Source organism: Erythranthe guttata, chromosome 13 (genome assembly GCF_056151865.1).
Source record: "Erythranthe guttata isolate IM_541 chromosome 13, IM_541, whole genome shotgun sequence".
In the NCBI taxonomy this organism is placed as follows: Eukaryota; Viridiplantae; Streptophyta; class Magnoliopsida; order Lamiales; family Phrymaceae; genus Erythranthe; species Erythranthe guttata.
Window position 1 is genome coordinate 4302599 of NC_142545.1, and position 25510 is coordinate 4328108.

General features: G+C 33.0%; 1 protein-coding gene, 1 long non-coding RNA gene and 1 pseudogene across 3 annotated transcripts; 1 reads left to right on the forward strand and 2 right to left on the reverse strand.

Annotated features, from left to right (window-relative positions):
* Positions 1-1501: 1501 nt before the first annotated feature.
* Positions 1502-2882, reverse strand: LOC148765716 (serine/threonine-protein phosphatase 7 long form homolog). The gene is made up of 3 exons (XM_088811675.1): positions 2802-2882; positions 2246-2692; positions 1502-2167 (listed from the first exon to the last, which is right to left on the reverse strand). The coding sequence occupies exons 1-3, from the start codon at positions 2826-2828 to the stop codon at positions 2117-2119; spliced, it is 525 nt and encodes a 174-aa protein (XP_088667801.1). The 5' UTR covers positions 2829-2882; the 3' UTR covers positions 1502-2116.
* Positions 2883-3137: 255 nt separating this feature from the next.
* On the reverse strand, positions 3138-24384 carry LOC148765717 (uncharacterized). The gene is made up of 3 exons (XR_016029037.1): positions 24331-24384; positions 23512-23618; positions 3138-3225 (listed from the first exon to the last, which is right to left on the reverse strand). It is a non-coding gene; the product is annotated as an uncharacterized LOC148765717 (long non-coding RNA).
* LOC148765718 (serine/threonine-protein phosphatase 7 long form homolog) lies at positions 4019-5762 on the forward strand (annotated as a pseudogene). The gene is made up of 3 exons (XR_016029082.1): positions 4019-4985; positions 5094-5202; positions 5289-5762. The product of XR_016029082.1 is annotated as a serine/threonine-protein phosphatase 7 long form homolog (transcript).
* Positions 24385-25510: the final 1126 nt, after the last annotated feature.

Genomic DNA, 25510 nt, shown 5'->3' on the forward strand with positions numbered 1-25510 from the left:
TATTGTTCTGGTTGAGAGTAATATTATTGGTACAACAGTAATATGACTGTCAACCACATTAATATGATCACGTTGACCGGTCAACAAATTAAGAAAGCCAAAAAAAATAGTATTGATGTGGTGGACAATAATATTACAATAATAGACAATAATATTATTACGTTGATCGGTCAACAAATCAAAAAGAAAAGCAAATACAAATAAAATAAATGTGGTTGACAGTAATATTACGTATTTACAATAATTTGACAGTCAATCACAGTAATATTACAATAGTAGACAATAATATTATTGCGTTGACAGGTCAACAAAAAAAAATAGCAATATTGATGTGGTTAGCAATAATATTATTGTGTTTACATTAATTTTACTATCAATCGCAGTAACATTACTATCAATGACAATAATATCATTGTGTTTACATTAATTTTCTTGTCAACCACAGTAATATTACTGTCAAAAGTCAACGGAGGACAGTAAAAAAAGAAGCAGCAAACAAATTTCAAAAAAAAAAAAAGTTAATGCCGCTGGAGACCGGTGTAAAAAAAAGTTTGAAAATAAAAAATCAAAATTGATCAAATTGGAGTTAAATTAGAATTACAATTTTGAATTAAGTTTAAAGGGTTGGGGTTAATTTTGTCATAAATATTAATTTTGTCTTTACTTATAATACATGATAAAGATATATGTTTATTGGCGACATATGTAAAACACCTAAAACGAGAATAGTAAAAGTCGTTGATAAGAGACTTATGCATAAAAACTCCTAAAAAATTAAGTTGAAGTACTTTACTTGAAACATAATATAAATGGGTCATTTAATTTAGTCTTATTTAACTAAGCAATATTTAATAACTGAATGAAAATTTACGAGAACTTCTGGGTTATCCATTAAATTTGCCTTAGTCACTCAGGGCAACAAACAAGGGGACATTTATTGAAATGATGTAACAATAGAAGTTATTAACACAAATGATGTGGTCTTTTTGTAATTTACAGAAGTGGTGTAAAACTTCACGGGAAGAGACGATTTCTGAACAAAAGCTGAGAAAGGAATTCTCTTGGCAGAAATTGCCTCTGGAAGATGGCATTTCCTTTTTTTACCCTTTATATATATATATATATATATATATATATATATATATATATATATATATATATATATATATATATATATATATATATATATATATATATATATATATATATATATATATATATATATTTGATATGTATTCTTGTATATATATATAAAAAATTACAACTTGTATATATATCGATACACCCCTTGGTAATATACATATACATGCACCCCTAATATACATATACAAGAATACGTAGATATATATTAGGGGTGCATGATATGTATATTACCAGGGGTATATATATATATATATATATATATATATATATATATATATATATATATATATATATATTATATATATATATATATATATATATATATATATATATATATATATTAAAATTTAAAGTCATACATAATTATATAAAAATCACATAAATGTAAAAATACATAGATATCAAATACACAATGTCAACTACTAAAAAAAAGCATCAATGACGTGCGAGATGTCCATCGGTCCCACATCTAGGCGGACGCCTGTTTCTACGCACTCTACCCACTGGTTCTTGAGGAATATCCTCTTCAACAGCGTCGACAACATAGTTCTCGGTAGAATAACTTTGAGGTGATGGGAGGTGATAGGGAACGGGAGAAATATTGAAATGCATATGTGTAGACTAGTCACCTTGTAAATATCCTAAATTGAGATCAAAAAATTCACTCCCTAAATACATGTTCATAGCAGGATGGTATACTGGTGTATCCATTTGAAATGGGTCGGAATATAAACATCATCAGTAGAATTGGCATAAGTACCGGGCTCATTTCGAAGTGTGGATGGGACGGCCTCATCTCGGTATGAGGAAGGACTAGCATAATCTCGGTACGTGGAAGGACCGGCCACATCTTCATCTCGGGAAGTAAAATCATTCATTTCTCTTGTAGACCTTTGAATGTGGTTGTGAGTCCTCATTATTCCTCCATCCGGGACACCCGTAGAAGGCATCTCGGTCCTGTTGAGCATATTGATCATAGGCTGCATTCTGGCATATTGGTGCTCATTGAGGCTAGTCGAGTAGCCTAAAATAAATTATAAAATACGTTATAGAAATCGAGTAGTTGTATGTAATTGCATTATTGACATAAAAGATTACGTACCACCAAATTCATAATCATCCGATCTCCAGCCTGAAAACCAATGCTCATCAAATCGTCAATCGGTGATATAAAACGACGAGTGTGCTCATTATACCATGCTTCATAACCATCATCTGTATCTTGTCCATTGATTGGCTGAAATGGGACGACAGTCTGAAATCTTTGTTTCCATTTAGCAACATATGTACTCAAATACTCGCTCCAATCCAGACCCGATCGACCTTGAGTCAAATCATGTACTTGGTTGGAAATAACATCTGTAGGATGTGACGGAATTGGCTGGACCATACCGAACTGTCGTAATACTCTCTCCGGACGATGCATGTCCACTCGTGAATAACAAATAAGTGGACAACTAGACATCCAAAGTAATGGTGTAACAATCGTCGAATCCGAGGCCAATTCTTGGTACTCAACATCAGTGGTGTTATATGGAATCCAAATGAACTATAAAAAAATATTAGGACATTTGCGAATATTATCAACAATATTATAAACAACATTATCAACAATATGGAAAAATGATATTATCAACAATATTAGAAAATTCACGAACCTGGTTTGGCAACATTTGATCAAGCATTGTGTTATATATGCGAACTGAATGACTAGCGGTGTGAACATAACTCAAAGGATGCAACCAACTGCAATGTGTTGTGCAAAGTACGTATATTAAAACAATACATATATTAAGTGTAGAGTTAATTGAAAGATTTGAACTTATATGGAATTAGTTATAGTTAGAGTATTACCGTGCACCATTTGGAGGTACTGGAAATACATAAATCCGCTTTTAGTTGAAGCACCGTAATTGGATCATAATCCTAAGCGGTTTTGGTATTGGTGCTATATGGAGAATTCTCGTCCATGCCCACAACTGTAGTAGCTGCATCGGACCTCCAACAATATCCCTACGCTCTTCTAGTACTGTCGCCTTGCATAGCTTGTGATACAATACCGCCAATACGGCACTACCCTAACTATAAGAACGAACTGCATCGATGTCCTCAAAGTGCTTCAAATACATCAAAGGTATAGCATTTCCGGTCCTATCCGGAATCATAATCCCACCAAATAGCATAAATATCAATGCTCGATTAAACTGAGCAACATGTACATCTGAACTTTGATCGTTGATAGAATTGTCAACCAAATAGTTTGTAAGGGCCAAAACCTTTAACTTAACTTCCCTAAGATCATTAGGTTCCGGACGAAAATCTAATAAGACCTCACAATAGTCGATCCAAGCAGTTGTAGAATATATATAATCAGTACCGATGACTAGAATCCCATCTATAGTAGGCCCCACAATAAAGCAATATCTTGCAATGTAGTTGTCGCCTCACCGAGGCGATAATGAAAGGTGTGCGTCTCCTCTCGCCTTCTCTCGATCAAAGCAGTTATGAGGTGAAAATCAACCTTCATGCGTCTACACCGATATACGCCATAAAATCTCATTTATATACCAATTGCATCACTCGAGAATGAGGATGCACACCCGCCGAGAATAAGGTCCAAACGCCATGATCGGCGTGTCTAGCACGCATAACATCGTCGATATTTACCTCGCTCAGATCACTTGATCTATGTCGACCTTGTAGATGTAAAAATGAAGTATTGCGAGGCCATATACCTCCTTCATCAGTACATCCATTTAATAAAATAATTAAAAAAATATATTAGACATACAATAAACATATATTATAAAAACATATTAGACATGTAATAAACATATTATAAAAATAAACATATCTAATATATGTATGTCTAATATGTTATAATATATGTTTAGTGTATGTCTAATATATTTTTTTAATTATTTTGTTAGATGGATGCACTGATGAAGGAGGTATATGGACCTCGCAATACTTCATTGTTTCATTGTTACGTCTACAAGGTCGACATAGATCAAGTGATATGGGCGAGGCAAATATCGATGATGTTAGCGTGCTAGACGCGCCGATCATGGCGTTTGGACCTTATTCCCGACGGGTGTGCATCCTCATTCTCGAGTGATGCAATTGATATATACAATGGGAATTTATGGTGTATATCGGTGTAGACGCATGAAGATTGATTTTCACCTCATAGATGCTTTGATCGAGAGATGGCGAGAGGAGACACACACCTTTCCTATTCGCGTCGGTGAGGCAACAATTACACTGCAATATATTGCTTTATTGTGGGGCCTACCTATAGATGGGATTCAAGTCATCCGTACTGATTATATATATTCTACAACTGCTTGGATCGACTATTGTGAGGCCTTATTAGGTTTTCGTCCGGAACCTAATGATCTTAGGGGAGGGAAGTTAAAGGTTTTGGCCCTTACAAACTATTTGGTTGACAATTTTGTCAACGATCAAAGTTCAGATGTACATGTTGCTCAGTTTAATCGAGCTTTGGCATTTATGCTATTTGGTGGGATTATGATTCCGGATAGTACCAAAAATGCTATACCTTTGATGTATTTGAAGCATTTTGAGGACATCGATGCAGTTCGTTCCTATAGTTAGGGTAGTGCCGCATTGGCAGTATTGTATCACGAGCGATGCAAGGCGACAGTACTAAGAGAGCGTAGGGATGTCGTTGGAGGTCCGATGCAGCTACTATAGATATGGGCATGGACGAGAATTCACCATATAGCACCAATACCAAAACCGCTTAGAGATTACAAGCCAATTACGGTGCTTCAACTAAACGGGGATGATGTATTTCCAGTACCTCCATATGGTGCACGGTAATACTCTAACTATAACTAATTCCATATAATTTCAAATATTTCAATTAACTCTACAGTTAATATATGCATTGTTTTAATATACGTACTTTGCATAACACATTGCAGTTGGTTGCATCCTTTGAGTTATGTTCACACCGCTAGTCATTTAGTTCGCATATATAGAACAATGCTTGATCAAATGTTGCCAAACCTGGTTCGTGAATTTGCTACTATTGTTGATAATATTTTTTTTCGTATTGTTGATAATGATGTTGATATATTGTTGATAATATTCGCAAATGTCCTAATATTTTTTTATAGTTCATTTGGATTCCATATAACACCAATGATGTTGAGTACCAAAAATTGGCTTCGGATTCGACGATTGTTTCACCGTTACTTTGGTTGTCTAGTTGTCCAATTATTTGTTATTCGCGAGTGGACATGCATTGTCCAGAGAGAGTATTACGACAGTTCGGGATGGTTCAGTCAATTCCGTCACATCCTACAGATGTTATTTCCAACCAATTACATGATTTGACTCGTCAAGATCGATCGGGTCTGGATTGGAGCGAGTATTTGAGTACATATCTTGCTAAATGGCAACAAAAATTTCAGATTGTCGTCCCATTTCAACCAATCAATGGACAAGATACAGAGGATGGTTATGAAGCATGGTATGATGAGCACACTCGTCGTTTTATATCACCAATTGACGATTTGAAGAGCATTGGTTTTCAGACTGGAGATCGGGCGATTATGAATTTGGTGGTATGTAATATTTTATGTCAATAATGCAATTACATACAACTACTCGATTTCTATAACTGAGTTTATAATTTATTTCAGGCTACTCGACTAACCTCAATGAGCACTAATATGCCAGAAATACAGCCTACGATCAATATGCTCAACAGGACCGAGATGCCTTCTACGGGTGTCCCGGATGAAAGAAGAATGAGGACTCACAACCGCATTCAAAGGTCTACAAGAGAAATCAATGATTTCACTTCCCGAGATGAAGATGTGGTCGGTCCATCCACGTACCGAGATTATGCCTGTGAACCGAGATGAGGCCGGCCCATCCACATTTCGAAATAAGCCCGGTACTTATCCCAATTCTACTGATGATGTTTATATTCCGAACACATTTCAAATGGATACACCAGTAACTCCATACCAGCCTGCTATGAACATGTATTCTGGGAGTGAATTTTTGGATCTCAATTTAGGATATTTACAAGGTGACCAGTCTACACATATGCATTTCAATGTTTCTCCCATTTCCTATCACCTCCCATCACCTCAAAGTCATTCTACCAAGAACTATGTTGTCGACGCTATTGAAGATGATATTCCGCAAGAACCAGTGGGTAGAGTGCGTACAAACAGGCGTCCGCCTAGATGTGGGACTGGTGGACATCTCGAACGTCATTGATGCCTTTTCTTTTAGTAGTTGACATTGTGTATTTGATATCTATGTATTTTTACGTTTATGTGAATTTTATTTAATTATGTATGACTTTAAATTTTAAATTCTCAATTTAGAAAAAACAAAATTATAATGTATTATATATATATATATATATATATATATATATATATATATATATATATATATATATATATATATATATATATATATTAAGTACGATCTTGTTCTTAATGGTATCAGAGCCATGTTAGTAATGTATGTTTTGTTCTTAAGTCGTGATTTAATACATTTCAATTGATGATGAATATTTTCAAAAATCATGATACTGTTAAGAATAGTATGACCCAGGAATATGATGTTCCTGAAAATCTTGATTTATTAAATAGATGGACTATCCCAATTATTAAACCTAATATGGTTTACAAACTTGGTACATTTGAAAAATTAGGTTTCAAACAAATTGTTAAAACCACTGAATCTTCTATACCTCTTCATGATTCTGAAATGGTTATTAAATTACTTAGTAAAAATGATATTTTACCTTTTAAAAGAACTCATAAATTCTTGCATATTGGTTTGTTCAAGTTGCCTTTAGGCCACTTACTTTGAACGGATTACCAGAAAGTTTCCTTGCTACCCTTAGAGATGGTAGAAATCTTAACTGGAAACAATCCCTTATGGGAATTATTGAGTCTAGCTTAGCTTTAGGACCGGTCTATTTTGATGCCTATCCTAATTTATCCCTATCCTTATCAGATAGTAATATTCTTGAATCATTAACATTAAATGTTAAAACTCATGGTTATAATTACATACCTGGTACTGAAATAATGTGTATTTGCTATCGTATATATTATAAACCTTTATTTACACTTAATCCTATGTGTAAAAGAATTGAGAAAGATAATAACGAAACTATCTTAATTGAAACAAATTTTAGTAAATCGAACGTTACTACAAGGAGATCTATTAAACGGGAAGAAATTATTTTTCCTGAAAATTGGATTTTAAAACAATCTATTCCAAAGATCCCTGTTATTAAGAGCAACTTTCAACACATCACTCAAAGTAATGATGGAATCATTAATATTGGTTTTAATAATTTACGAAGACATTCGACTTCTTATTCCGGATCTAAATCCAGCCACTCCTTCATCTCTCCTTTAGATTATGAGGTAGATCTACCTTGTACCTCTAGAGCTTCTACTTCTGCTTATAGAGAAGATACATTTAAAAATAACAATTATGAAACAATCATTATTAATGAAAACAACATCATTCATAAAGATGAGATTGATCCCGAAACAATTTCGGATTGTAATTTTAAGATTTAAATGGATTTTAAAGCCTTTCTTGATTTCTCTAAGGGTTCTTCGGTAAGAGCTCAGATTAATGATGAATTTAATAATCCTAAATGGGATGATTTTAGAATTTGGTATTTTAAATCCTTTTCAAAAACTGATTTAGATTACTTTGTTAACAGTTTTTATGAATTTTGCACTCATCATAATGAAGTTACCTATTATGTTCCTTGGTTCATAAAAACCTTTTACATTAATCATGTTTCGGTTATTGAAAGAGATTTTAAAATTATCTCTGGAGAAATACAGAAATCTGTCCACCCTCCTCATGTTCCTTTTCAAATTGAAAAAAATGGTATAGTTTTTAATTTTCTTCCATTCTCTAAAATTATTGAAAATGATGTTCTACAAGTTACGGTTAAACATATCAATTTAATGATTGAGCAAAATAATTTTTGCAATTTTTATCTTTCGATTATAGGTGAGGAAATTATATCTTTACATGATAAAATTGACAAAATATTATCCCAAACTAAGACTCAGACTAAGTCTGATTTACTTGATAAAAGTACCATTGTTAAGACTGCCTCTTCTATACAGTCTCTTGTTGAATTAAACAATTTCAAAATTGAACCTTCTGTTTCTGATTTTGAAAAAATCATTTCTAGTAAATTCAGTAAATTAAATATTTCTACTTTAAATAGTGATTTTGAAGAAAGTCCTGGCACTAGCTCTACAAAATATGACAATACAGATAGTATTAATAAAATGAGATGGGCCGATAAACCCAATCTTTCTAAATTCTATTATAATAGACCAACTCCTATGGATGTTCTTCATGAAGAACAAGAAAACTTCTTCAATACTTCCTATTCGGGAAAAAAGCATCTATGAATGGAATATTGATGGCGGTAGTCATAAACATATTTTTACTCAATGCCATCGTATGCTTATGTATAGTTCTGCTTGCAGAATTAGTGGTAACAATGATTTACAAACAGCTCAAGCTATTACTGTTGGTTTTACTGGCCAACTTAAAGGTTGGTGGGATAATTACTTAACTAATTTAAATAAACAAGAAATTTTCTCTTCTATTAAAATTGAAGATGGTGAAACTAAACCTAATGCGGTTTACTCTCTTGTTCTTACCATTCTCGAGCATTTTACTGGTAGATTTACTAATAAATCTGAAAACACCAAAACTCTTCTTTTAAATATGAAGTGTAAAACCCTTACCGATTTTAGATGGTACAAAGATACTTTTCTTTCACGTATTTTTGATATTCCTGACTGTAATCAAGATATTTGGAAAAACAAGTTTGTTGATGGTCTTTCTTACTTATTTGCTGAAAGGATCAAAAAAGTCCTTAGAAAAGACTCAGATCATATTGCATATGAGGCTTATACTTTTGGCCAAATCGTTAGTACATGTATTCAAGAAGGATCAAGTCTTTGTAATGAAATCAAATTAAGAAATCAGATCCGTAAGGATAATCTGTTAGAAAAAAAACAGTTAGGTCATTTTTGTGACCAGTTTGGCCTAGACAATCCTGGCAAAAAAGATTCTCATAAGAATAAAAGAGAATTTAATCATAAACCTAATTATAGGAAAAGAAGAAGACATTATGATAATAAACAGATTAACCATTCTAAAGATAAGCAAGACAACAACAAGGGAAGAGATCGCAATCATAGAAAGAAGTCCTATAAAAAGGATAGTAATTTTCTTAGCAAAATTGTTTGCAGAAAATGTGGTAGAACAGGTCATTATGCTAATCAATGTTATGCTAAAGATAAGATTAAAAATCTTGATATTGATGACGATTTAAAAAAAACCCTTTATAAAATTGTCATGAATTCTGAGGATGATACAGATTATAATAAATCTGGTTCCTCTAAAGAATCGGATTTTTCCGATGATATTTCTACTAAGAGTGATGAAAGTAATAATTGTGCTCTTGGTAAACCCTGTCTTAATTGCATCAAACATACAGATAATCCTGTTGAAGATGAATATTATAAACTCATGAGTCAGTTCCAAGACCTGAATATTAATGTGTTAACTAATAATAATATTCTTGACTTTCTTAATTAAGGATCCTAGTTTAAGAGATAAGGTCATTGATCAGTTACAAGATTCTGGTCCCTCACCTAGTAATACTAGCACCAGTCTCTCTAGTAAAATTGATAATAATTATTACAATATGAGAGAATTAGATAACCTTCTTAAGCTTAGGAATATCAAGAATAGTCCTATCACTATCAATGATTTGAGTCAAGAGATTTATAATCTTAAAAATGATGTTAAGATTCTTCAAAAGAATAATTCTGAATTTTCGTCGCGTCTTTCTATTATTGAGAAAGGCAAAGAGAAGGAAACTTTTACAGCTCAGTCTCAGTTTATTAACCCCGATGAGTTTGACAATTTAGATAAAAATCATTTATCTACCATTAATATTATTATTTCTCAGAAATGGTATACAAAGATTTCTCTCCTTATTAATAATTCTTACAAGGAAGACTTCATTGCTATGATTGATAGTGGAGCTGACCTAAGTGTTATTCAAATGGGAAAAATTCCCACCAAGTTTTTTGAAAAAAACTACACATTCTCTTTCTCACGCAGGAGGCGGATCATTAAAAATTAACTATAAGCTTAAAAATGCTTATGTTTGTATCGAAGGTTGTTGTATTGCTAATGACTTTCTTATTGCTGAAGATATTACTAGTCAAATGATTATTGGCCTTCCATTTCTTTATAATATTTATCCTCTTACATTTATTGACGAAAGAGGAATTACAAGGACTTATAATGGTAAACCTATTTCTTTTAAGTTTATCACTAAACCTATTCATAAGGTTCTTAACTCTATCCAAGATCAAATTGATTTTAAAAATTGTCAGGTCAATTTTCTCAAAGAAGAATTTAACTCATTAACTATTGAAGATATATTGAAAAATTCAAAACTTCAAGATAAAATTAAGCTTTTATATAATAAATTCTCTATTGACATTTGCAATGAATTCCCTAATGCTTTTTGGGATAGAAATAAACATATTGTTTTTCTTCCCTATGAAGAAGGATTTAAAGATAGTCAAATTCCTACTAAGTCTAGGCCTTGGCAGATGAACTCAGAAAATTTAGAGTTATGTAAAAAGGAAATATCGTCCTTATTACAGAAAAAACTTATTTCCCCTTCCAAGTCCCCCTGGTCTTGTACTGCCTTCTATGTTAATAAACATTCGTAGCAAGAACGAGGAGTTCCCAGATTGGTTATTAACTACAAACCTCTTAATAAAATTCTTAAATGGATTAGACACCCTATCCCTAATAAAAAGGATCTTCTTGACAGACTAGTCAATGCTCTTATATTTTCAAAATTTGATTTAAAATCAGGATTCTAGCAAATACAAATTGATCAGACTGACAGGTATAAAACTGCCTTCTATGTCCCTTTCGGTCATTACGAATGGAATGTCATGCCTTTTGGCCTTAAGAATGCTCCTTCTGAGTTTCAACAAATTATGAGTGATATCTTCTATCCGTATAGCGATTTTATCATTGTTTATATTGATGATATTCTGGTTTTCTCTAAAGACATTGAGATGCATTTTAAACATCTTAATATGTTTAAAAACTTAATCATAAAAAATGGTTTAGTTATTTCAAAACCTAAAATGGTTCTTTTTCAAACTAAGATAAAATTCTTAGGTCATACTATTGAAAAAGGAAACATCATTCCCATTCAAAGAAGTATTGAGTTTGGAAATAAATTTCCTGATATAATTACAGATAAAACTCAGTTACAAAGATTTTTAGGAAGTCTTAATTATGTTTCTTCTTATATTAAAAATCTTGCTAACGATTCTGCTATTTTATATGATAGGCTTAAGAAGAATCCTTCTCCTTGGAGTGATAATTACAGTACAGCTGTTATTAATATTAAGGAGAAAGTTAAAAACATCCCGTGTCTTATGCTTGCTAACCCTTTGTGGGAAAAATACGTTGAAACTGATGCTTCAGATTTGGGGTATGGGGGTATTTTAAAACAAATCAACCCTGATAATAAGATTGAATACATCATTCGATTTTATTCCGGTAAATGGAATAATGCTCAAAAAAATTATTCTACTACAGCTAAAGAAATTCTTGCTATTGTTAAATGCGTCCTTAAATTTCAGGATGATTTATACAATCAAAAGTTTACCATTAAAACTGATTGTAAAGCAGCTACTTTTATGCTCTTTAAAGATTTTGAACATAATGTCTCTAAACAAATGTTTGCCCGATGGCAATCTCATCTTGCTTACTTTGATTTTAACATTGTTTATAAACAAGGGAAAGATAAACATCTTCCATACTTTTTAACTCGTGAATATATTTCTTCATGACAGAAATGAGCTATTCTGGAAGAAACCCTTTTTCCTCTCAAAGAGTAAGGGGAGGCAGAGGTTTCCCTATTATTCAGCAAGGGAAGAAATCCCTTTACAGCCAGAATATTTCGGGTGTTAGTTCTTCTTCAAAAGGAGACGAGGTCCAAAAGGAGTTCCAGGAATTCCTCAGACAAAGGGGAAAGAATATACCGATGGAGGACAATTACTCAAAGTCAGAAGAGGAAGAATCATACTCTTTAGTTGCTCAGAAAGAATACACATTCTTTGACTCTCCTAAGAAAGAGTTAATTTTAGTCATGGAAAATGACGATGAGACGTTCAAAGAGTCCCCATGGATTCTTATGGATAAGTATCTCATGACAAATTGTTGGAAGGTCGAGACTTACAAAACGAGAGGATTCTATGAGAATATCCTCACCAGCCTGGGAAGTGTTGATATTCAACACTATCCTCCTAAGAGTAAGGTTATTAACTACTCCAAGTTTATTATCAAGAAGATCATCTCCATCCAAGAATGGGGTATTTCTCCTTTTGCTGAGAAAAGCATTACTAATGAGGTTACTAGGTCAGTCTACCAGTACAATTATTGGGATTACCTACATAGTTTTTATAAAACTCTTTTATATCAGAATCCTAAGCATTCTCACACATGGCTTATAAAAATTTGCGATAATATCAGTAGGAATCAAATTCCAAATTGGCTTTTCTCTTGGTGGGAAATTTTTGGTGCAATGGCAGACATTTTGCCAGAAGAGATTAAATCTCTCTTAGAAGAATACTCTATTAGTTTTTCTTCTTTTAAAACTCACAATACAGGTAGTAAAACTATTTGTATGTTTTTTGTTGATTCCGGAATTCCATGGGTTTGGAAATGGAAACCACAATTCGGGTTCACGACCAATGCTACGCCGTGTTTATGGAGAATTCATACTACTAGGTTTTGGAATAATCTAAATGTTATTACTCCTGGCTCCAATGAGTCACCTTTACAGGAAAATATTCGTAGGATTAAATCCAAAATGGAAGATCATAAGAAGATCTCTGCTAACAAGACTTTATATGAGTTCTCCAAGCAGTATTTTGACATTTTCTCTAAAGAAAAAAATTATGGATCTTTATATGGACCACATTAAGAAGGACTTATTCAATGATATTGACTTTTCTGATTCAAAATCAGATGCTTCTATGAGTTCTGTTACTGACCTCCAAGATGCTCAGGATCCTAACGAAGATTATCAAGATCTTTCTTTACAAGAAAGTTTTGATTTGCTCAAATCCTCTCTTAAAGAGAAAGTAAAGGAAGGAAAATATTAATGGAAGACTGGGAGATTTATCTCGTACGCTTCAGTTCATCACCAGATTGGAACATCTGGGAAGTTCTTTTTCATGTTAGGTTCGATGAAAAATCTAACGAGATCACAGGTAATAATTATCTCAAGATTCTTAGAAAGAAGATTACGGCCCTTGAAAATTTTATTCTAATTGGGGAAGGAATTAGGCAGAGAAACAATTTTGTTGTCCAGTCCTTAAAAGATTTTAAGAAGACTCTAAGACTTCTGAAGAAACAAGCTTCTTTAATGGCGATTTAAGGAAGATTTTATCTTAGAGCATTTCAGCAAGATGCATCTACAGTATCCGACAAATTAAATTTCGTCATTGCTTACACCAGCAGACCAAGCACTGTTCATGAATAGTAAAAACACTATTCACATTTTTACTATTCACACTTTTTTATCTTTTTGAAATCCGGGGCTGATGTCCGGCTCTTTCTCTTTTCTATTTATAGTTAGAGTTTCCAACTCCTTTAGCAGGACTTTCGAGACTCTCTCTCTCTCTCTCTCTCTCTCTCTCTCTCTCTCTCTTTAAATTCATCTCTTGTATAATTATCGTGTGGAATATAAGTTGGTTTGAAGTACTTGCTATTCTTTAAGGTACTCTTGCTTTCATCTTCAGTCTTTTATTAATATTTCAATGATCGCCGCCTCAATGGCCGGCTAGGTTTCCTGTATTAAATCATGGCTTGACTCAACATTACTTTACTATCATGTACATTTGTGAAATGTAAGACTTATTTTACTTAAGATATCAAAGGTAGAGTTTGGTTTAACCAGAAGGTATGAGGTTTCCAGTGATATTCATAAGTTAACCATGTGGGCTTGCCTAGTTTGCCGTTTTGCCGATTCCAGGCGCAGGCGTTTTTGGGCGTTAAGCTTTTTTCAGGTTAATTATGGACTATGGATGTCCTCAATAATATCCTATCTGTGTTTCTAAAAGATCCAACATGATACTATTGATATATTAAGTACGATCTTGTTTTTAATGGTTAAGAACAAGATCGTACTTAATATATCAATAGTATCCTGTTGGATCTTTTAGAAACACAGATAGGATATTACTGAGGACATCCATAGTCCATAAGTTAACCTGAAAAAAGCTTAATGCCCAAAAACGCCTGCGCCTGGAATCGGCAAAACGGCAAACTAGGCAAGCCCACATGGTTAACTTACGAATATCACTGGAATCCTCATACCTTCTGGTTAAACCAAACTCTACCTTTGATATCTTAAGTAAAATAAGTCTTACATTTCACAAATGTACATGATAGTAAAGTAATGTTGAGTCAAGCCATGATTTAATACAGGAAACCTAGCCGGCCATTGAGGCGGCGATCATTGAAATATTAATAAAAGACTGAAGATGAAAGCAAGAGTACCTTAAAGAACAGCAAGAACTTCAAACCAACTTATATTCCACACGATAATTATACAAGAGAGGAATTTAAAAAGAGAGAGAGAGAGCTTCCGAAGTGCTACTAAAGGAGTTGGAAACTCCAACTATAAATAGAAAAGAGAAAGAGCCGGACATCAGCCCCGGATTTCAAAAATATAAAAAAGTGTGGATAGTGTTTTTACTATTCATGAACAGTGCTTGGTCTGCTGGTGTAAGCAATGAAGAAATTTAATTTGTCGGATACTGTAGATGCATCTTGCTGAAATGCTCTAAGATAAAATCTTCCTTAAATCGCCATTAAAGAAGCTTGTTTCTTCAGAAGTCTTAGAGTCTTCTTAAAATCTTTTAAGGACTGGACAACAAAATTGTTTCTCTGCCTAATTCCTTCCCCAATTAGAATAAAATTTTCAAGGGCCGTAATCTTCTTTCTAAGAATCTTGAGATAATTATTACCTGTGATCTCGTTAGATTTTTCATCGAACCTAACATGAAAAAGAACTTCCCAGATGTTCCAATCTGGTGATGAACTGAAGCGTACGAGATAAATCTCCCAGTCTTCCATTAATCTTTTCCTTCCTTTACTTTCTCTTTAAGAGAGGATTTGAGCAAATCAAAACTTTCTTGTAAAGAAAGATCTTGATAATCTTCGTTAGGATCCTGAGCATCTTGGAGGTCAGTAACAGAACTCATAGAAGCATCTGATTTTGAATCAGAAAAGTCAATATCATTGAATAAGTCCTTCTTAATGTGGTCCATATAAAGATCCATAATTTTTTTCTTTAGAGAAAATGTCAAAATACTGCTTGGAGAACTCATATAAAGTCTTGTTAGCAGAGATCTTCTTATGATCTTCCATTTTGAATTTAATCCTACGAATATTTTCCTGTAAAGGTGACTCATTGGAGCCAGGAGTAATAACATTTAGATTATTCCAAAACCTAGTAGTATGAATTCTCCATAAACACGGCGTAGCATTGGTCGTGAACCCGAATTGTGGTTTCCATTTCCAAACCCATGGAATTCCGGAATCAACAAAAAACATACAAATAGTTTTACTACCTGTATTGTGAGTTTTAAAAGAAGAAAAACTAATAGAGTATTCTTCTAAGAGAGATTTAATCTCTTCTGGCAAAATGTCTGCCATTGCACCAAAAATTTCCCACCAAGAGAAAAGCCAATTTGGAATTTGATTCCTACTGATATTATCGCAAATTTTTATAAGCCATGTGTGAGAATGCTTAGGATTCTGATATAAAAGAGTTTTATAAAAACTATGTAGGTAATCCCAATAATTGTACTGGTAGACTGACCTAGTAACCTCATTAGTAATGCTTTTCTCAGCAAAAGGAGAAATACCCCATTCTTGGATGGAGATGATCTTCTTGATAATAAACTTGGAGTAGTTAATAACCTTACTCTTAGGAGGATAGTGTTGAATATCGTCACTTCCCAGGATGGTGAGGATATTCTCATAGAATCCTCTCGTTTTGTAAGTCTCGACCTTCCAACAATTTTCCGGGAGATACTTATCCATAAGAATCCATGGGGACTCTTTGAACGTCTCATCGTCATTTTCCATGACTAAAATTAACTCTTTCTTAGGAGAGCCAAAGAATTTGTATTCTTTCTGAGCAACTGAAGAGTACGATTCTTCCTCTTCTGACTTTGAGGAATTGTCCTCCATCGGTATATTCTTTCCTCTTTGTCTGAGGAATTCCTGGAACTCCTTTTGGACCTCGTCTCCTTTTGAAGAAGAACTAACACCGGAAATATTCTGGCTGTAAAGGGATTTCTTCCCTTGCTGAATAATAGGGAAACCTCTGCCTCCCCTTCCTCTTTGAGAGGAAAAAGGGTTTCTTCCAGAATAGCTCATTTCTATCATGAAGAAATATATTCACGAGTTAAAAAGTCTGGAAGATGATTATCTTTCCCTTGTTTATAAACAATGTTAAAATCAAAGTAAGCAAGATGAGATTGCCATCGGGCAAACATTTGTTTAGAGACATTATGTTCAAAATCTTTAAAGAGCATAAAAGTAGCTGCTTTACAATCAGTTTTAATGGTAAACTTTTGATTGTATAAATCATCCTGAAATTTAAGGACGTATTTAACAATATCAAGAATTTCTTTAGCTGTAGTAGAATAATTTTTTTTGAGCATTATTCCATTTACCGGAATAAAATCGAATGATGTATTCAATCTTATTATCAGGGTTGATTTGATTTAAAATACCCCCATACCCCAAATCTGAGGCATCAGTTTCAATGTATTTTTCCCACAAAGGGTTAGCAAGCATAAGACACGGGATGTTTTTAACTTTCTCCTTAATATTAATAACAGCCTTAGTGTGATTATCACTCCAAGGAGAAGGATTTTTCTTAAGCCTATCATATAAAATAGCAGAATCGTTAGCAAGATTTTTAATATAAGAAGAAACATAAGTAAGACTTCATAAAAATCTTTGTAACTGAGTTTTATCTGTAATAATATCAGAAAATTTATTTCCAAACTCAATACTTCTTTGAATGGGAATGATGTTTCCTTTTTCAATAGTATGACCTAAGAATTTTATCTTAGTCTGAAAAAGAACCATTTTAGGTTTTGAAATAACTAAACCATTTTTTATGATTAAGTTTTTAAACATATCAAGATGTTTAAAATGCATCTCAATGTCTTTAGAGAAAACCAGAATATCATCAATATAAACAATGATAAAATCGCTATACGGATAGAAGATATCATTCATAATTTGTTGAAACTCAGAAGGAGCATTCTTATGGCCAAAAGGCATGACATTCCATTCGTAATGACCGAAAGGGACATTGAAGGCAGTTTTATACCTGTCAGTCTGATCAATTTGTATTTGCCAGAATCCTGATTTTAAATCAAATTTTGAAAATATAAGAGCATTGACTAGTCTGTCAAGAAGATCCTTTTTATTATGGATAGGGTGTCTAATCCATTTAAGAATTTTATTAAAAGGTTTGTAGTTAATAACCAATCTGGGAACTCCTTGTTCTTGCTCCGAATGTTTATTAACATAGAAGGCAGTACAAGACCAGGGGGACTTGGAAGGGGAAATAAGTTTCTTCTGTAATAAGGACGATATTTCTTTTTTACATAACTCTAAATATTCTGAGTTCATCTGGCAAGGCCTAGACTTAGTAGGAATTTGACTATCTTTAAATCCTTCTTCATAGGGAAGAGAAACAATATGTTTATTTCTATCCCAAAAAGCATTAGGGAATTCATTGCAAATGTCAATAGAGAATTTATTATATAAAAGCTTAATTTTATCTTGAAGTTTTGAATTTTTCAATCTATCTTCAATAGTTAATGAGTTAAATTCTTCTTTGAGAAAATTAACCTGACAATTTTTAAAATCAATTTGATCTTGGATAGAGTTAAGAACCTTATGAATAGGTTTAGTGATAAACTTAAAAGAAATAGGCTTACCATTATAAGTCCCTGTAATTCCTCTTTCGTCAATAAATGTAAGAGGATAAATCTTATAAAGAAATGGAAGGCCAATAATCATTTGACTAGTAATATCTTCAGCAATAAGAAAGTCATTAGCAATACAACAACCTTCGATACAAACATAAGCATTTTTAAGCTTATAGTTAATTTTTAATGATCCGCCTCCTGCGTGAGAAAGAGAATGTGTAGTTTTTTCAAAAAACTTGGTGGGAATTTTTCCCATTTGAATAACACTTAGGTCAACTCCACTATCAATCATAGCAATGAAGTCTTCCTTGTAGGAATTATTAATAAGGAGAGAAAACTTTGTATACCATTTTTGAGAAATAATAATATTAATGGTAGATAAATGATTTTTATCTAAATTGTCAAACTCATCGGGGTTAATAAACTGAGACTGAGTTGTAAAAGTTTCCTTCTCTTTGCCTTTCTCAACAATAGAAAGACGCGACGAAAATTCAGAATTATTCTTTTGAAGAATCTTATCATCATTTTTAAGATTATAAATCTCTTGACTCAAATCATTGATAATGATAGGACTATTCTTGATATTCCTAAGCTTAAGAAGGTTATCTAATTCTCCCATATTGTAATAATTATTATCAATTTTACTAGAGAGACTGGTGCTAGTATTACTAGGTGAGGGACCAGAATCTTGTAACTGATCAATGACCTTATCTCTTAAACTAGGATCCTTAATCTGTTTAAGAAAGTCAAGAATATTATTATTAGTTAACACATTAATATTCAGGTCTTGGAACTGACTCATGAGTTTATAATATTCATCTTCAACAGGATTATCTGTATCTTTGACGCAATTAAGACAGGGTTTACCAAGAGCACAATTATTACATTCATCACTCTTAGTATATATATATATATATATATATATATATATATATATATATATATATATATATATATAAACGAGAAAGTCAAAGTAGTCGTGTATATTGGGTCAAAGTAATCGTGTATAATACAAAATGATTGGTCGTTGTAATACAATTGTCCTCACAAATCTATTTTTTGAATTAGAAGGGATACGTTTTTCCAACAACTGTTATCGAACTTTTATGATGATTCAAAATAAATAATAATAGGTTCACATTCCAGGGGAAATTTTTTCTATTATATGGGGATAGGGTAAAATCAATGTTTTGTGAAATTAGTACGGATCAAGATTTGGAAAATTTTCTTAATCTGGGAGAAGGGAATGATTTAATGGATATTTTTGTTCAAAGCGTAAAATTATGTAATAACATACCGCCTCCGCAATTAACTTTCGACCTCAATGAGCCATACAACAGTTTCTCACAATTGAGTACTGAAGTGGTTGGTTTCTGTCACACAAGGATTTTCCAGCATTGAATTTACGAATTTTAGTGTTGGAACTTCTACACCTACGTATGAAACTTTAGGAAATTTTGGGCCGACAAGAACAGTGAGAGAAGACCTACCCCATAATACAGAAGAGCCAGTGGGAGATTTTACAGACATACCAGGAGATTTTCTTGTGGCTGATCCTCCTGTTGACTCAGAACCGTATGATCAAGAAGATGAAGATAATGTTAGCGGTGACAACAATGATGACGACAATGCTACCACTGAAAAAACAAATTGAGGCATTATCACAAAACGAAGTTCCTCTTAAGGTACCATCAGTGGTACCGACTAAAAAGCAACCTAAGTTTTACGAGCCAATGTTTCACTAGTCAATGGACTGTGAAGAAATTTTAGCAAAATCAATTGGTGATCCGAACGGGCGATTGTCAAAGTTCTATGACTCCAATGGAGGTGTTCTTAATGATTTTCAAGAGCAAAGAACAAATTATTGCTGCAGTAAATGACCACTCCATTTGGTTTGCTAAATGAGAGTAACATAACAGTAAACCACCATATTGGAAGGTGAAATGACAACATAATAGTGAAAGAACACCTTGTGGTTGGGAGAATCGGTAACATTATTGGGTGATTACGACTATGGTTGACATGTATTACATTTATGCGATATTGGTTGAAACAGTTTGTGAGAATCCATATTGCGAAGTTTCGGTAGCCCAACAACTTGTGTATACTGAATTGAGATTTAAAATCTCATAGCCTGGTACAATTTAAGACGTTGCAGAGTTAACTTAATATGGTACTTTGGGAGAATTCAGTCGCCCAAGTATATGAAAGCACTTGAAACGAGCAATTCCGGAACGATTGTAGAGCGGAAGAGTAAGTCGATAAATCGTTGCCATGTCTAGATCGATTCAACTCCTATTGCAAAGCTATTAGTGTGGGTACAACACATTTGTACACAAACTACAAACACATGTTGTTGATTGCTACGTGTGATGATGCAAACCAATAAGTGTTGCCCCTTGAATTTGTTATAGTGGATGAATAAACGACGAGTGCATGTACCTAGTTTTTCAAAATGCTAGCCAAGCCTCTATTTTCGAGTATTGCCAAGACTGCTACGATATGTATAATCTCTGATTGCGCTCTTGGAATTCTTGTTAATGTTGAGACATTGCCTCCCCGATTTACCCATCATTTTATCTCATGCATGTATTTTCGAATTTCAACTCTCATTTCATATGGGGACCCAATCATCCGTCTTGATGATGTATATTCTACAGACGGATGGATCGACTATTGTGGGGGCCTATTGTGGGGGCATTGATAGGTTTTCGCTATGAACCTAATGACGTTAGAAGAGAGAATTTAAAGGTTTTGGCCCTTACAAAACACTTGGTTGACAATTCTGTCGATGATCATAGTTCAGATTTATATGTTACTCTGTTTACTCGGGCAATAACCGTTATGATATTTTGTAGGATTATGATTCCGGATAATACTCGCAATGCTATACCTTTGATGTACTTGAAGCATTTCGAGGACCTCGAAGCAGTTCGTTCTTATAGTTGGGGTAGTGCCACACTGGCGATATTCTATCATGAGTTATGTAAGGCGACAATACGAGAGAACGTAGAGATGTCGTTGGAGGTACAATGCAGCTACTACAGTTGTGGGCATAGACGAGAATTCTCCATATAGCACCTATACCAAAACCACTCAAATATTGCGATCCAATTACGGTACTTAAATTAAACGCAAATGATGTATTTCCAGTACCTCCATATGGTGCACAATAATACTCTAACTATAATTAATTCCATATATTTTCAAAATTTTCAATTAAATATCATAATCAATATATGCATGATTCTAATATACGTACTTTGTATAATATGTTGCAGTTGGTTGCATTCTTTGACCCTTGTTCCCACCGACAGTCATTATGTGCGCATATTGGATTCCCATATGAAATGAAAGTTTAAATTCGAAAAGACATGCTTGAGACAAAAATGATTAGCAAATTGGGGAAGAAATGTCTCAACATCAACAAGAATTCCAGGTGCACGATCAGATATAATACATATCGTAGTAGTCTCCGTAACACTCGAAAATAGATGCTTGGCTAGCATCTAAAAAATGAGGTACATGCCCTCGTCGTTTATTTATCTACTATAACAAATTCAATGGGCAACCCTTGTTGGTTTGCATCGAAATACGTAGCAATCAACAGCTTGTGTTTGTAGTTTGTGTACAAATGTGTTCTACCCACACCAATAGATCTGCGGCAGGAGTTGAATCTCTCTAGAGATGGCAACGATTCATCGACTTACTCTTATGCTCAACAACCGTTCCGTGATTGCTTGTTTCTAGTGTTTTCATATACTTGGGCGACTTCGCAACTGAGCTCTCCCAAAGTAACATATTAAGTTATCTCTGCAACGTCTTAAACTGTACCATGCTACTAGTATGGGATTTTAAATCTCAATTCAGTATACACAAGTTGTTGGGCTACCGAAACTTTGCAATATGGATTCTCACAAACTGTTTCAACCAATATCGCAGAAATATAATTCATGTCCACCATAGTCGTAATCACCAAGTAATGTTTATCGACTCTTTCTGACACTCCCAACCACAAGGTGTTCTTTCACAGTTATGTTAGCATTTCACCTTCCAATATGGTGGTTTACTTTTAACCACCTTATACTCTCGTTTAGCAAACCAAATGGAGTGGTCTTTTACTCCAGCAATGATTCGTTCTTTGCTCTTGAAAATCATCAAGAACACCTTCATCGGAGTTGTAGAACTTTGAAAATCGTCCGTTTGGGATACCAATTGATTCTGCTGAAATTTCTTCATAGTCCACTTACTAGAAAAACATTGGCTCATAAAACTTAGGTTGGTTTTGAGCCGGTGCCACTAATAGTATCTTAGGAGGAACTTCATTTTGTGATAATGCCTCAATTTGTTTTCAGTGCATGGTAGCATTGTTGTCCCCGTGGACGTTATCTTCATCTTCTTGATCATACGGTTCTGAGTCAACATGAGGATCGGCCCCAAAGAAATCTCCTGGTATATCTGTAAAATCTCCCACTGACTTTTCTGTATTGGGGTGTAGGTCTTCTCTCACTGTTCCCGTCTCCCCAAAATTCCCAAGAATTTCATATGTAGGTGTGGAAGGTGTAACACCAAAATTCGTAAATTCCATGCTGGAAAATCCTTGGGTGACAACAACTACTTTTGGACTCAATTGCAAGACAATGTTGTATGGCTCATTGAGGTCGAAAGTTAATTGTGGAGGCGGTACGTTATTGTATAATGGTACGTTTTGAACGAAAATGTCCATTGAATCATTCCATTTTCCCAGATTAAGAAACATTTCCAAAATCTTGATCCGTACTAATTTCACAAAGCATTGATTTTACCGTATCCCCATATAATCGAAAAAGTTTTCCCCGAAATTTCAAAGTGAACCTATTATTGTCTATTTCGAATCGTCCTACAAGTTCGATAACAATTGTTGAAAAGAAATATCCCTTGTAATTCGAAAAACAACTTTGTGAGGGCAATCGCATTCCACCAATCAATTATCTTAAATTATATTACCTCCAATATACACAATTACTTTGACTTTGCTCCTATTAGGTGCCATTAAACTACACCTATATTTTTTGTTCAAAAAAGTCTATAAATAATTAAAAACTTGATTATCTAACAAATTTCAAACAAATATTATTAAAATTAATTTTACTATATGTACTACGAAAATCCCAAGAACACAATTATATTATCTTAATAATTATACTATAAACATAATATGGCATAACACTGATTTTTAAAAAGTAAAATAAAATACCTGAAATTTGTTTGACTTGATGTAAACAACCCCTTGCTCTTCGGATACAATTCGATCTTTCTTCGGCCAAATCTCAATTCATAAAAATCCTCCAATACAGTTATAATCTAACAAAAACAAAAAAAACAAAAAAAAAAAAAAAAAAAAAAAAAAAAACTTATTCCATACAACCTCGTAAGTTTCACAAAAAATCGAAAAGATACATTATATGCAATTATATATTATTTTAGTATAACCTCGTAATATTATTCGAATAAAATTAGTACAATTACATATTAGTCGGAATAAAATAGTACAGATATATATTATTCAAAAAAACACTAATTATTCAAAGAAACACTAATTATTCATAATGTTTGTAGTTTGTCTGTTAGTTATTAGAATCTAGTTCTCAACTAAAAAAGCACACACACAAAAGGTACTCACTAATAATGAACTGTCTATTAGTATATATTATTTATATATCCATTTGCACAAGAACAATTATTGCATTTTAACTATTTATTATTCGAATAAAATTGATATAATTATATATTATTCGAAAAAAAGTACAACCTCGTAGTATTCGAAAACTATTATAAATTATTTTCAAAAACACAAAAAATAAGTACCTAACAAATGTTCTAAAAACAATGAACTCGACATAAAACAAAATGGAGAGAATATATTGATAAGCTAATTAAAGTTAATATTATTATATTATATAAACAAACCCATATTTTTCGAAATTTGACAACCTAATAAACTAACCAATTAAACATGCATGCTGTTAACGTTAACTACGTATGTTTAAAAATTAAAGAAAACAATAACAAATACCTGAATTTAATTTGTTTGATTTTGGTTCAACCACACCAGATCTGCAATTACAAACTAATAAACAAAAGTTAGTATTATATTTATATAAATAACACATGTTTTTTAAAATTTAAAACCTACTAAACTAACCATTATGCTGTTAAAGGAAGGAGAGAGAGAGAGAGAGAGAGAGAGAGAGAGTTTACTCGGTTGTGAGGTTTTGAAGTGAAGAAAGTGGTGTCAATTTCTTTATATATTAAGTCTTAATTGATCGCCAACCGTTGGATGAAATAGAAGACAATCTCAGCCGATAAAACAAATTGCAATGAAATTGCCTTTTTGACATGCGATTACTGCTAAAGCCTGCATGTACATGAAATCGCCTCTGGCGATTTATTCATTGAATATGTGACACCCTGCTTTTTTGACTTGTGACTTTAAATCTGGGTCGTTGATTAAATATATATGTAATATGAGCCGTTAGATATAGAAATAAACAAACTAATGAGGCTGACCAGGGGTGACAATTATTGTCCAATTGCAGAACAAGTTTCGAGGCATCCAGAAATCGCCACTCCAAAGCGTCGGTTACACCAATTATTATTATTATTATTATTATTATTATTATTATTATTATTATTAATAATAATAATTAATAATACTCTTTGAAATATGCAAACTTATTTTACCTAATCTTATATATAAAAAAAATATTTTGAACTAAAACTTAAATCTAAATCTAGGGGTATTTTAGTAAATGCAATATTCTTGCATTTTTTTTGTTATTTTATTTAATCTCCATTTGTTGGCATCTTTTTTTTTCTTTTTTTTTTTTCCTATAGTTTTTTGATTTACACCATAACACCTACACACAAAAGAGTAACTTCCCACTATCTGTCAATAATACACAAACAAAAGAAAAACCTCACACTATCTCTAAACTTCTATCCTTGCTTCAACACACGATGAATGGAACTTCTATTGTATCGTCACGTAAAATTAGTTTGCGTAAGTTTTACCATTTCAATGTTGTCGAATTTCAAATGTGGATTGAAAACAACTTTTAGGCAATTTACCTTGGATGACATTTGCTTTTCAGATATTAACGACGACGGAATTGGTATGCATTTTTTTTTTTCCATTTTTCAATTTTTTTCATTGGTTTTAGTATTCAATTACGGTTGGGTTTTGCAAAAAAAAA

Excerpts from the sequence above, each read along its gene's own strand:
- LOC148765716 (XM_088811675.1), bottom strand. The coding sequence starts at position 2,828 with ATGCTTGATCAAATGTTGCCAAACCAG. Across the intron at positions 2,693-2,801 it reads ATCAAATGTTGCCAAACCAG|TTCATTTGGATTCCATATAA; the intron begins GTTCGTGAATTT and ends ATTTTTTTATAG. Across the intron at positions 2,168-2,245 it reads GGATGATTATGAATTTGGTG|GCTACTCGACTAGCCTCAAT; the intron begins GTACGTAATCTT and ends AATTTATTTTAG.